This window comes from Bombina bombina, chromosome 2 (assembly GCF_027579735.1).
Source record: "Bombina bombina isolate aBomBom1 chromosome 2, aBomBom1.pri, whole genome shotgun sequence".
NCBI lineage: Eukaryota > Metazoa > Chordata > Amphibia > Anura > Bombinatoridae > Bombina > Bombina bombina.
Window position 1 is genome coordinate 1253519005 of NC_069500.1, and position 14244 is coordinate 1253533248.

Consider the following 14244-nt stretch of genomic DNA (forward strand, 5'->3'; position numbering starts at 1 on the left):
CCCAGACTTGAATCCAATTCAAAATCTGTGGGGTGATCTGAAGAGGGCTGTGCACAGGAGATGCCCTCGCATACTGACAGATTTAGAGTGTTTTTGCAAAGAAGAGTGGGCAAATCTTGCTAAGTCAAGATGTGCCATGCTGAAAAACTCATACCCAAAAAGACTGAGTGCTGTAATAAAATCAAAAGGTGCTTCAATAAAGTATTAGTTTAAGGGTGTTCACACATATGCAACCATATTATTTTTTTTAATTTTTTTTATTTCCCTTTACCTAAAAGATTTCAGTTTGTTTTTCAATTGAGTTGTACAGTTTATAGGTCACATTAAAGGTGGAAAAAGTTCTGAAATGATTGATCTTTGTCTCATTTTTTTACATCACAGAAACCTGACATTTTAACAGGGGTGTGTAGACTTTTTATATCCACTGTATATATATATATATATATATATATATATATATATATATATATATATATATATATATATATATATATATATATATATATATATTAAAGCCCTTTGCAGCCCTTTTTTGTCAAGCACCTTATGTCATATCTCTTTGAGCCCCTATAAATTTTAAAATATTTTTAAAATATTTTTTATCACACTGTTTATATGAGTGTAACTGTACTTTTACGTGTATTTATGTTGTGTTTAGTGCAACTTATTTTTCTTCCTCTACCCTTTACGCAAGCTCTCAAGTCGCACTAATTTCAACTCGTAATATGCGCGCTATTTCTGTCACTTGCAAAAAGCCAATAAAAATGCCTATATCGCTTAGCACGCCACTCGGAATCTAGCCCTTTATCAGGTTTGTTTATAGCGCAGATCTTGCTGATGTCGGCAAGACCACAATAAATCTAGAGGCCTCCGGAAGTGAAGCATGCAGTACTAGCACAGTTTTGCCACTGCAAAAAAGCTACACTAGGCAACCCCTTAACGACCACGCAACGTATAGGGTACATAGGTTGTTAAGTGGTTAAATAAAGAATTTTAAAGGGATAGTAAAGTCCAAATTAAACTTTCATGATTCAGATAGGGCATATCATTTTAAACAACTTTCTAAATTACTTTTATCATCAAATTTGCTTTGTTCTTTTACTATTCTTAGTTGAAAGCTAAACCTAGGTAGGCTCATATGCTAATTTCTAAGCCCTTGAAGGCCGCCTCTGCATTTGACAGTTTCTCACATCTAGAGGGCATTAGTTCATGTGTTTCATATAGATAACATTGTGCTCATGCACGTGAAGTTATTTAAAAATCGGCACTAATTGCCTGAAGTGCAAGTCTGTAAAAAGATCTGAGATAAGGAGGCAGTCAGCAGAAGCTTAGATACAAGGTAATTACAGATGTAAAAAGTATATTTCTATAACAGTGTTGGTTATGCAAAACTGGGGAATTGTAAATAAAGGGATTATCTTTATTTTTAAACAATAACATTTTTGGTGTTTAATATCCCTTGTATGCACACAATGCTATCTATAACAGTAGTAGCGTGTTCACTGTCCCCAAATTAAAAGTCATCAATTAAAAGGACAGTCTAGTCAAAATTAAACTTTCATGATTCCGATAAAGCATGCAATTTTAAACGTTGAAAAAAATTGCATGCTCTATCGGAATCATGAAAGTTTAATTTTGACTAGACTGTTTCAGAAATATGAATACTATAACACGCACTATACTACTGTACGCACCTATAGTGTATGTGTATATGTATGTAATATATATATATATATATATCTATTAACAATGTCATAATGTTAAAGCTCCTTACCACTTACATTTTTGCACTCTACTTGAATTTGTGCCCTTGTTTTTACTGACTGTAAAAATTCTGCTTGTCTCGTGCTCCCAAGTGGCTGGAGATTCTGTACTTAAGTATGCTGAAAATTACCTCACTCCTCTTCAAATAATACACATTTTGCAGTATATATATATATATATATATATATATATATATATATATATATATATAATTTGTTTTTTTACCTCTATAGAGAATACAGGACAAGCACATTTTTTTAGCAAATGCCATGTATTTTATTCCAAAAGTATGCAGGATAAGTAATAAATATAAATTACAATGCTGTTTCATTTTCAGTGATTAATTTATGAATAATTAAACCATATTGGGCTAGATTGCAAGTGGCGCGTTAAGGTTAGTACGGGTCAGTGATAAGAAATTTCATGAGCACGTTAACTTGGGTATTACCAGTTCAAAGTGAAAAGATGTGCTTGAGTTCAAACAGAATTTGCCCTTGTCAGGTTAGTGCAACTAAAGACCTAGCTTAAAGTGTAAGGGGTAAAAAAATGCATTCAAATAAAGCGTTAAACTCATATATGCAGTTTCTTGTAAAATATTCATATAAATATTAATAAAAACATTTTTATAAGGGTCAATATAAATATATATATATATACTTATATAAATGTCTAAATAAGTGTATGGGTGTATATATATATATATATATATATATATGTGTGTGTATTTATGTGTTTTAATATGTATATAAACACATATAAACACATGTATATACATAAATACACATATACAGTATATACACTTTGGAGCCCTTTCCACACCAATACCTTAAAAGTTGAAAAATAATTTTTTAGATATATATTTTACAAATAGTAATCTTATATAAAGAAATATATATTTAAAAATAAAAAGAACATTTTGTAAAGAACATTGAAATTTAAAATATTCATAACTACCTTCAGGTTTAACTCTGTAGGTCTAATGCAGGGTTGGGTTAGTGTGCATGCTCCATTGAAGTCTATGGAAAGAATAAGTTAACGTGGTTGTGATATCCGAAGCCCTGAAGTTAGCACACATCGGATTTTGTTTGTGAGCAATTTACTTTCAACTTGTATTACGTGCACTAACCCGTCTGCGTTAAACGCTTACTTTGAGCAGTGTTTGTGCACAAGTGAAATTTTTTTTTGCGTGCCACTTATAATCTGGCCCATTGTGTTGTATCAGTGTATTGGCAATTCACTTGGTATTCATTCTCTTGGTATCTTTAATTGAATGTAAGCATAGGAGCCGGCCCATTTTTTGTTCAGCACCTGGGTATTGCTTGCCGATTGGTGGCTACATTTAGACACTAATCATAAAGTGCTACCCAGGTGCTGAACCAAATTGGGCTGGCTCCTATGCTTACATTTTTTATTTTTCAAATAAAGATACCAAGATAATGAAGAAAAATTGATAATAGGAGTAAATAAGAAAGTTGCTTAAAATTGCCTTCTCTATCTTAATCATTAAAGTTTTTAATTTTGACTAGACTATTCCTTTAAACCAACCACTTTAATAATAAAAATATAGAAGATTTGCACAAATTCCCATACTTAAAAAAGGTATTCTTCAATAATCGATTAATGCGGCCACAAAAATGCTCACGCACTATCCTGCATTGATGAACTAAGAACTGGTCAGAGAACTTATTCATATTCTGTATATAATGATGTGGTTGTAATTGACTTGATCTTTGATGCTGTGAATATCTCATAATATTTTCTAATGTTTTAAATGAATGGAACATGATTGGATGTCATGGAAACAAGGTAAAGAAGAATCATACATGTATCATTGAAACAGAATCTGTGTATTTGTCTCCTTAAAAACACAAATTGGATGGTTTTGACATAATATATAAATTGAAAGTGAAACTTTTAATAACTGATTAAAAACAGCAAGTTGCATCAAATTTTAAATTATAATAGGACAATAATTTAAAAATCGATTAAAAACGAGCACTGCCTCACTGTCTACCAGCCAGTGGTAGATTTTATGAAATATTTCATCTAAGCAAATCCTATTATTTCGCTAACATCTGTTTATATAATATTAAATCAAATAATTCTGTAGAAAAAAAACATCTACAAAGTAAATTCCCAAAGTAAAAAGAATTAAAAAATTCTTCACTTTTAAAATGAATATAAAATGTGAATAGTCTTCAAGCATAATATTAAAACATTCCTTAATATATATTTCTCCTGAAATAAGTCTGAAACCTGAATGTGACTTTATTGTAAATGTTTTCATTTTAACGTTACGCTAAATTATCTTCAAAATCTTCACCGGCTATTGCAGCTGCAAGAGCTGCCAACGCTTCAGCCACATCTGCATCAATATCGTCTTCTGCATGTCCATCTGCAATAAGATGCTTATTTCGGGACTGTCTCTTTCTGTCCCGAGATGAATTCCTAAGAATTATACGGGCCACTAGAGATTCATTTCTCGTTACACAAGCATCCGCGCTAGTGATTAAGGAGTCAAGTCTATGATTGCTAAGTCCTCCTGGAAGAAGTCCATTAGCTTTTTCCACCTGTTGTTGATTGTCAGTATGAACAATGGAAATGTCAGAGTTATTTATGGAATCATAGGTTTCATTTTGCCTTTTTAGCATTGTCTTCTCAGTCAGACAATTCTTTTCCTTTTTAAGACACTCCAGTTCCTCTGAGGTCAGTTTTAGACCAGGCTCTTCATTAAAAACATTTTCGGTAGCAGAACTTAGAGATTGTGATGAATTATCAATATATGGATTATCTGTCTCACTAGAGTAATTCTTGACTTCTACATTTGTGTTGAACTTCAAATTAGGGTAAGGGGAAGAATCCGTAGTTAGTGCTTTGGATGGAGTCTCATTCTTCTTTTCACTTATAATGGTCTCATCTTGAGAGTGAGTGAATATTTCATGATCTATTTTCTTCAGGTTTTTACTATTAAGTTCATTGACAGTTTGTGACTTATAGTCTTCATATTCACTCTGTGTGTAACTATGTCCTTCATTAATATATCCATCATATCCATTTGAATGTGGTTCATCAGAATGGATTGTAGAACTGGAAAACAAATATTTATATTGCAGTCATAATATGCAAGTCTTAAATCACATGCTACAGTGTTGTGCTGTGTTACTTTTTTGTTGGATAAAAATTACAAAGTCACTTCAGAACATGTTTGTGTGAGTGTCAAAGTACAGTGCACAGCACGTTATAAACATCATTGTATACAAAAGCAGATACTAAGAAGTATAACATCCGAATCAGCAGTTCACGAACCTCTGTGCTGACAAAAATCTCTCAGTTACTGTTACAGTAGTTTTACTAAGATACCATTGGAACCAAAAATAATTTTCTTACTTGTATTGTTACTGAATCTAAGTAACTGGCCTGGCAAGTACATAATATGCAACCTGACAACGAGCAGCTGAAATAGGATGTAATGAAGTGCCGCCTATACAGCAACATGTAAAGGGACATGGAACCCCAAAATGTTCTCTCATGGTTCAGACAGAAGATACATTTTTAAGCAACTTTTCAATTTACTTCTATTATCTAATTGTATTTGTTCTCTTGGTATCCTTTATTGCAAAGCATACCTAGGTAGGCTCAGGAGCTCGGAGCTAGTTGCCGATTGGTGGCTGCACAAATATGCCTCTTGTCATTGGCTTACTGATGTGTTCAGCTAGCTCCCACTAGTTCTTTGCTGCTACTTTAACAAAGGATACCAAGAGAATGAAGCAAATTTGATAATATAAGTAATTTGGAAATTTGTTTAAAATTTATCTGAAAATTATCTGAATCATAATTTTTTTTTGAGTATACCCAAGCAGGCAAGAAAAAGCAGAAAAACACAAACAAAACAATATAATAATGATTACATTATTATTTATACACGTTAGACAAACATCATACAATAGTCAGATTAATAGATTTAAAGGGATATGAAAGTCTAAATTAAACTTTCATGGTTCAGATAGAGCATGTTATTCTAAGAGACTTTTCAGTGTATTTTTATGGTTATAAATGCTTTCTCATGACTTTGTACTGTGAGAACACATTAGCTATTTTGCTTTGAGACCCTCATCCACTGTGATCCATCAGAAAGATATTTTCACACCAGGTCTTGCATGATGTTTAGATTTATATAAAACATTTTGTGCTATCTCAAGCAGGTGTCAGCAAAGCATTGCTGTTTGTAAAACTTTATAAAAATCTTTCGGCTAGATTACAAGTTTTGTCTGTAAAAACTTGCGGTGCTAACGAGCCTTTTTTTTTCCAGCGATCACTTTAAACAACACTGGTATTACAAGTTTTCTGAATGGCTGTGTTAGCCTCAGAAAAGTGAGCGTTGAGCAAATTTAGCTCCACTTTTACCTGTAATACCAGTGTTGCTTACGGTAGCGGTAAGCTGGCAAAAACGTGCTTGTGCACGCTTTCCCCATAGGAAACAATGGGGCTGAGCTGGCTGAAAAAAACACCTTGAAAAAAGCAGCGTTCAGCTCCTAACGCAGCCCCATTGTTTCCTATGGGAAAATACTTTCTAAGTCTACACCTAACACCCTAACATGAACCCAGAGTCTTAACACCCCTAACCTTACACTTATTAACCCCTAATTTGCCGCCCCCGACATCGTCGCCACCTGCATTATATTATTAACCCCTAATCTTCCACTCCGGACACCGCCGGCACCTACATTATACCTATGAACCCCTAATCTGCTGCCCCTAACATCGCCGACACCTACATTATATTTATTAACCCCTAATCTGCCGCCCCCAACATCGCCGCCACCTAACTACAATTATTAACCCCTAATCTGCCGCCCCCAACGTCGCCGCTACTATATTAAATGTATTAACCCCTAAACCTAAGTCTAACTTAAATCTATTTTTAATAAATCTAAATAAAATTACTATAATTAAATAAATTAATCCTATTTAAAACTAAATACTTACCTGTAAAATAAACCATAAGATAGCTACAATATAACTAATAATTACATTAAAGCTATTTTAGGATTTATATTTATTTTACAGGCAACTTGTATTTATTTTAACTAGGTACAATAGCTATTAAATAGTTAATAACTATTTAATAGCTACCTAGTTAAAATAATTACAAAATTACCTGTAAAATAAATCCTAACCTAAGTTACAAATACGCCTAACACTGCACTATCAATAAATTAATTAAATAAATTAACTACAATTATCTAACATAAAATACAATTAAATAAACTAAACCTATATTACAAAAAAAACAAACACTAAATTACAAAAAATAAAAAAATATTACAAGAATTTTAATCTAATTACACCTAATCTAATCCCCCTAATAAAATATAAAAGCCCACCAAAATAATAAAATTCCCTATCCTAAACTAAATTACAAATAGCCCTTAAAAGAGCCTTTTGCGGGGCATTGCCCCAAAGTAACCAGCTCTTTTACCAGCCCTTAAAAGGACTTTTTGCGGGGCATTGCCCCAAAGTAATCAGCTCTTTTACCTGTAAAAAAAATAAATACAATACCCCCCCCAACATTACAACCCACCACCGACACACTCCTACTCTAAAACCCACCCGATCCCCCCTTAAATAAACCTAACACTACCCCATTGAAGATCACCCTACCTTGAGCCGTCTTCACCCAGCCGGGCCGAACTCTTCATCCAATCCGGGCACAAGTGGTCCTCCAGCTGGGCAGAAGTCTTCATCCGATTAGGGCAGAAGAGGTCCTCCATCCAGCAGAAGTCTTCATCCAAGCGGCATCTTCTATCTTCAATCAATCGGAGCGGAGCGGGTCCATCTTCAATCCAGCCGAGGCAGAGTCATCCTCTTCTTCCGATGTCCTAACAGTGAATGAAGGTTCCTTTAAATGACGTCATCCAAGATGGCGTCCCTCGAATTCCGATTGGCTGATAGGATTCTATCAGCCAATCGGAATTAAGGGAGGAAAAATCTGATTGGTTGATTTAATCAGGCAATCGGATTGAAGTTCAATCCGATTGGCTGATTGGATCAGCCAATAGAATGCGAGGTCAATTCTATTGGCTGATCCAATCAGCCAATCGGATTGAACTTCAATCCGATTGGCTGATTAAATCAACCAATCGGATTTTTCCTACCTTAATTCCGATTGGCTGATAGAATCCTATCAGCCAATCGGAATTCGAGGGACGCCATCTTGGATGACGTAATTTAAAGGAACCTTTATTCACTGTTAGGACATCGGAAGAAGAGGATGGCTCTGCGTCGGCTGGATTGAAGATGGACCCGCTCCGCTCCGATTGATTGAAGATAGAAGATGCCGCTTGGATGAAGACTTCTGCTGGATGGAGGACCTCTTCTGCCCCGATCGGATGAAGACTTCTGCCCGGCTGGACGACCACTTGTGCCCGGATTGGATGAAGAGTTCGGCCCGGCTGGGTGAAGACGGCTCAAGGTAGGGTGATCTTCAATGGGGTAGTGTTAGGTTTATTTAAGGGGGGATCGGGTGGGTTTTAGAGTAGGGGTGTGTGGGTGGTGGGTTGTAATGTTGGGGGGTATTGTATTTATTTTTTTTACAGGTAAAAGAGCTGATTACTTTGGGGCAATGCCCTGCAAAAAGCCCTTTTAAGGGCTGGTAAAAGAGCTGGTTACTTTGGCGCAATGCCCCGCAAAAGGCCCTTTTAAGGGCTATTTGTAATTTAGTTTAGGATAGGGAATTTTATTATTTTGGGGGGCTTTTTTATTTTATTAGGGGGATAAGATTAGGTGTAATTAGATTAAAATTCTTGTAATATTTTTGTAATTTAGTGTTTGTTTGCTTTTTGTAATATAGTTTAGTTTATTTAATTGTATTTTATGTTAGATAATTGTAATTAATTTATTTAATTAATTTATTGATAGTGTTGTGTTAGGTGTATTTGTAACTTAGGTTAGGATTTATTTTACAGGTAATTTTGTAATTATTTTAACTAGTTAGCTATTAAATAGTTATTAACTATTTAATAGCTATTTTACCTAGTTAAAATAAAAACAAAGTTGCCTGTAAAATAAATATAAATCCTAAAATAGCTACAATGTAATTATTAGTTATATTGTAGCTATCTTATGGTTTATTTTAAGGTAAGTATTTAGTTTTAAATAGGATTAATTTATTTAATTATAGTAATTTTATTTAGATTTATTAAAAATAGATTTAAGTTAGGGGGTGTTAGGGGTGGGTTAGGGTTAGACTTAGGTTTAGGGGTTAATACATTTAATATAGTAGCGGCGACGTTGGGGGCGGCAGATTAGGGGTTAATAATTGTAGTTAGGTGGCGGCGACGTTGGGGGCAGCAGATTAGGGCTTAATAACTATAATGTAGGTGTCTGCGATGTTAGGGGCAGCAGATTAGGGGTTCATAGGTATAATGTAGGTGGCGGCGATGTCCGGTCGGCAGATTAGGGGTTAAATAATTTTATTATAGTGCTTGCGATGTGGGGGGGTCTCGGTTTAGGGGTTAATAGGTAGTTTATGGGTGTTAGTGTACTTTGTAGCACTGTAGTTAAGAGCTTTATGCTTAACTACTGACTTTTATATGCGGTAGGAGTCTTGGAGGTAAAGGCTGTACCGCTCACTTCTTCCAAGACTTGTAATACCAGCGTTAGCCAAATCCCATTAAAAAGATAGGCTACGCAATTGACGTAAGGGGATTTGCGGTATGGAAAAGTGAGCGGTAGACCCTTTCCTGCCTGACTCGTAATACCAGCGGGTGTTAAAAAGCAGCGTTAGGACCCCTTAACGCTGCTTTTTAAAGCTAACGCCGAACTCGTAATCTAGCCGTTTGTTTTTATGCATGTTTAGTTCATATTTTAACAAACACCATTGTGACCTAGATTAGTAACAATATACTTATTGTGTAAATCACACTAAACTATGAAAGGTGCAAAAAATATAAATATGAAATCAAATGTTTATTCCTTTTTGAAATGTTGATTATAAATTAACACAAAATTATACTGCATGCAAGTTTTAAATTGAAACATAGGGTATATTTATTATAGTGCGGACGGACATGATACAATGTAGCGTATCATGTCCGCCGCACATCGATAAATGCCGATAGCATACGCTGTCAGCATTTATCATTGCACCAGCATTTCTTGTGAACTGCTGGTGCAATACCGCCCCCTGCAGATTTGTGGCCAATCGGCCGCTAGCAGGGGGTGTCAATCAACCTGATCGTATTCGATCGGGTTGATTTCTGTCAGTCGCCTCAGAGGACATTTCTGAAATATTTTCTGAAATAAAATTTGTGTTTCATATATATATATATATATATATATATATATATATATATATATATATATATATATATATATATATATATATATATATACTTATTATATCTGGTGTTTATTTTAGAATGTAATTCCATCTTGTAATAAAATATGACTGTTAATTGAAATACTATGAATGTCATTAGAATGTTCCATTCAGTGTGATAATATGTAAATTGGGAAGGCTCAAAATTGTGCTCCTTTTTATAGAGGGAACAAATCTGTTCTTGTCTCTTTGCTTTTTGGAACTATGCATTATCTTTTTTAAATAAAATATATCATTGTTCTAGATGGTGTTTTACTCTGTCAGTCCCCTCCTCTTCTAAATGACAAAGGTGAGACAAAGTGGGAATTTAAAGGGACATGAAACCCATTTTTTTCTTTAATGATTCAGATAGATCATACAATTTTAAACAACTTTCTAATTATTTATGTTATCAAATTTGCTTTGTGCTCTTTGTATCCTTTATTGAAGGAGTAGCAATGCACTACTAGGAGCTAGCTGAACACATCAAGTAAACCAATGACAAGAGGCATACATGTGCAGCCACCAATCAACAGCTTGCTCCCAGTTGGTCATTGCTGCTCCTGAGCCTACCTAGCAAGAAAATGAAGCAACTTAGATAAGAGAAGTAAATTGGAAAGTTGTTTAAATTGGCATACTCTATCTGATCATAAGACAAATTTGGGGGGTTTATATCCCTTTTTAAGATTTTGTGAAGGAGAGCTGTATTTATTGTGAAGGGGAGCTTAGAAACTTCTTGAGAATAATGTACCACATAAAACTGAGGTTTATTCAGATGCCACTTCTAGAGTAATACACACCAGCCTGTGTTGTAGGTTATCTTTGTATGAAAATGTAATATTAGAAGCTACATGGTTAGCTAATACTTGCACACAGATTTACAGAGCTTATAAGGTTAGATTCTTGCAGCAGTAAGGGTGTAAATTTCAGCTGCAAGTTCTAATTTATTACTTAGTCAATCCGTGCAGTAAAATAACAGCAGCAGTGCTAAGGGGCAGGGGGGGCGGCACATACCTACCCATCATTCTTTATTGTTCTTATTCCACCACTTACAAATAACTAGAAAAATGCTATTTCTTCCATAATGTGCTCAAAATTCTTTCACAAAGAGCCAGTAATGGTGGCGGCTCTTATATCTGACTGTAGCAAAATGGCTGGTAATGTGGGGACTTACAGACGTACTAAAGTAAAAAAGCAGGAAACTTTATTCTTATTTTTATTTACCTGTACTTTAGCTGACAAAGGCCCATTTTATATATATATACATATATATATATATATATATATATATATATATATATATATATATATATATATATTATTTAAATATTGTCTTTTCATTTATGACAGGATGATATTAAAAATGGAAAAAAACCCATAATAAAAAACAAACAAAATGGTGATTTCCTGGGCTTAGCAATTACATCACAGCTGATGTGTCCCTATGTTAAAGGGACACTGAACCCAAAGATTTTCTTTCACAATTCAGATAGAGCATTACATTTTAAGCAATTTTCTAATTTACTTCTATTATCAAATGTTCTTCATTCTCTTGGTATCTTTATTTGAAATGCAAGAATGTAAGTTTAGATGCCGGCCCATTTTTAGTGAACAACCTGCGTTGTTCTTTCTGATTGGTGGATAAATTCATCCACCAACAAAAAGTGCTGTCCACAGTCCTGAACCAAAAAAGAAGCTTAGATGCCTTCTTTTTCAAATAAAGATAGCAAGTGAACGAAGAAAAAATTGATAATAGGAGTTAATAAGAAAGTTGCTTAAAATTGCATGCTCTATCTGAATCACGAAAGAAAAAATGTGGGTTCAGTGTCCCTTTAATTAAATCCAATTTAATAGTGTGTAGTGATACTGATTGTGGGCAAATAACTTCTCCAAAACCACAGAGATATGTGTGTCTGGCTAAGGAATTTGAATAGGGACATTATTATTATTATTATTACATGAGTTTCTTTGATTATTGATGCCTATGAATCTTTTTGGTAACCTCACCCAGTGCAAAATGACTGTGTTTTGCACATTCACAAAAAACAAACAAACAAACAGTGCTTCTGTCAATTGTGGGATATACAATAATAGTTCTATCCATTGTGGAATTCAATAAGACAAAAATAGCCCTAAAAAAAGCCAATTATTAGCGAGAGTGTAAACAGCACAAATGAGGCTTAAACATGCTAAAGGGACAGTCAAGTCAAAATTAAACTTTTATGATTCAGATAGGACATGCAATTTAAAACAATTTTCCAATTTACTTTTATCATTACATTTTCTTTGTTCTCTTGGTATTATTTGTTAAAAACTAAGCCTAGGAATGCTCATAAACTGATTTCTAAGCCGTTGAAGGCCACCTCTTATCTCATTGCATTTTGACAGTTTTTCCACAGTTAGACACTGATAGTTCATGTGTGCAATATAGATAACAATTTGTTCACTTATTGACTAAAATGCAAGAACTGAGATAAAGTGGCAGTCTGCAGAGGCTTAGATACAAGGTAAAAAGTATATTAATATAACCGCGTTGGTTATGCAAAACTGGGAAATGGGTAATTAAGGGATTATCTATTTTTTTTAAAAATAACATTTTTCAAGTAGACTGTCCCTTTAAGTATAGGACCATTTTCAGCAAATTGAAAAAAGTGGTGTTGATAAACATTGATAAACACAGGGTGCCTAATGTAGTGCACAATAAACCATTGTCTTATCAATATGTAAATAAATTATACAATACCTTTGTAGCATTCGACAACAATTGCACCCCATCTGGATTTGATCATTTAGAACCTACAGAGAAGTAAAATAAGTTATTAGTTTGCAATGTACTTATTTTATTTGTTTGCTTGCTGCATGTGTGTTCTCCTGATTAAGATGCAGACGTGAGTATTGGATCATTCACATTCAGTATGGCCCATGATATTTACTGTGTTTAAACAAAATGTAGCTTTAGTTATGATCCATCCCTACAAGGACTGAAAGCTGGTAAATGATGCCATATGTTGTCCATGTTCCTGCACTCACACTACAAATATATAACTTCTATTTAGTATTATTTTCTATACACAAGAGAATAAAAATAGATATATAAGCTGTAAGTGATTTGCCAATAACACAGTAATTTAAGGTTATGGATGCCAGAAACATGCACAAAACTGCAATTTGCCCCTATGGCTGCCAGTAGCACAATCACAGACAGTAATTTAACCTGTTGGTTATCAGTAACATGAATGAAATCTCTTGATTTCCAGTATCACACACACACACAACAGTGATGTAACAACTTGATTGCCAAAAACACTCAAGCACCAGTGCTTTGACTACTTATTCTCTGAAACACACATAGAGCAGTGATTTATTCTCTAATTTACAAAAAAAAAAAACATGTAGCAGTGATTTAATCTTTTGTAACAGACATGCAGTGATTGAATCATTTGATTGCCTATTACATAAACAGTAGTGATTTAAACCCTGAATGCCTGCTAAAACACATAGGGCCAGATTGGCACGCTAACAGTTACATGTGAGTGATATTGGGTTTATCAAGGCTGTTTGCGCACAAAATTCAAATTAAATGCCAACGCGTGAGCACAATCTCTATTTACTCTAGAATGATTACCGCAACCTCAGAGCTCTGGTTAACTGTTTCGCAAATCAAAAAAGTGTCAAAAAACACATAAAAAATGCATTACTCATAATAACACAATCTAATAAAAAAAATTAAAAAATATTGCATAAAAACGTAGGGCTCAAAGATATGAGGTCTTAGGTGTTACAAAAAAAGGCAATGTATGAACTGTATGTATATATATGTTTATGTGTGTACATATGTATTTATATGTGTATTTATGTATTTACAGACAATATACACATAAACACATAAATACATATATATATATATATATATATATATATATATATATATATATATATATATATGTATATATATATATATAAGTGCATTGAAGCCCTTTGCAGTCAAATAGATAAAAACATGTTAAAGCATATTTATGCAATATTCATATTTAAAGGGACATTGATTCAAATAGGGCATGAAATTTTAAACAACTTTCCAATTTACTTTTATCACCAATTTTGCTTTATTCTTTTGGTAT

At 33.9% G+C, this 14244-nt stretch overlaps 1 protein-coding gene across 6 annotated transcripts in view; it reads right to left on the reverse strand.

The window, feature by feature from the left end:
* Positions 1-2016: 2016 nt before the first annotated feature.
* The window catches only part of LOC128650252 (uncharacterized), a 156290-nt gene continuing 144062 nt past the window's right edge, over positions 2017-14244 (reverse strand). For all 6 annotated transcript variants that reach the window (XM_053704066.1, XM_053704069.1, XM_053704067.1 and 3 more), the window contains 2 exons: positions 12867-12919; positions 2017-4851 (listed from right to left, as the gene is read on the reverse strand). In XM_053704066.1, coding sequence (XP_053560041.1) covers positions 4059-4851; positions 12867-12919 — 846 coding nt within the window. In that variant the 3' untranslated portion in view covers positions 2017-4058. The remainder of the gene's footprint in view (positions 4852-12866; positions 12920-14244) is intronic.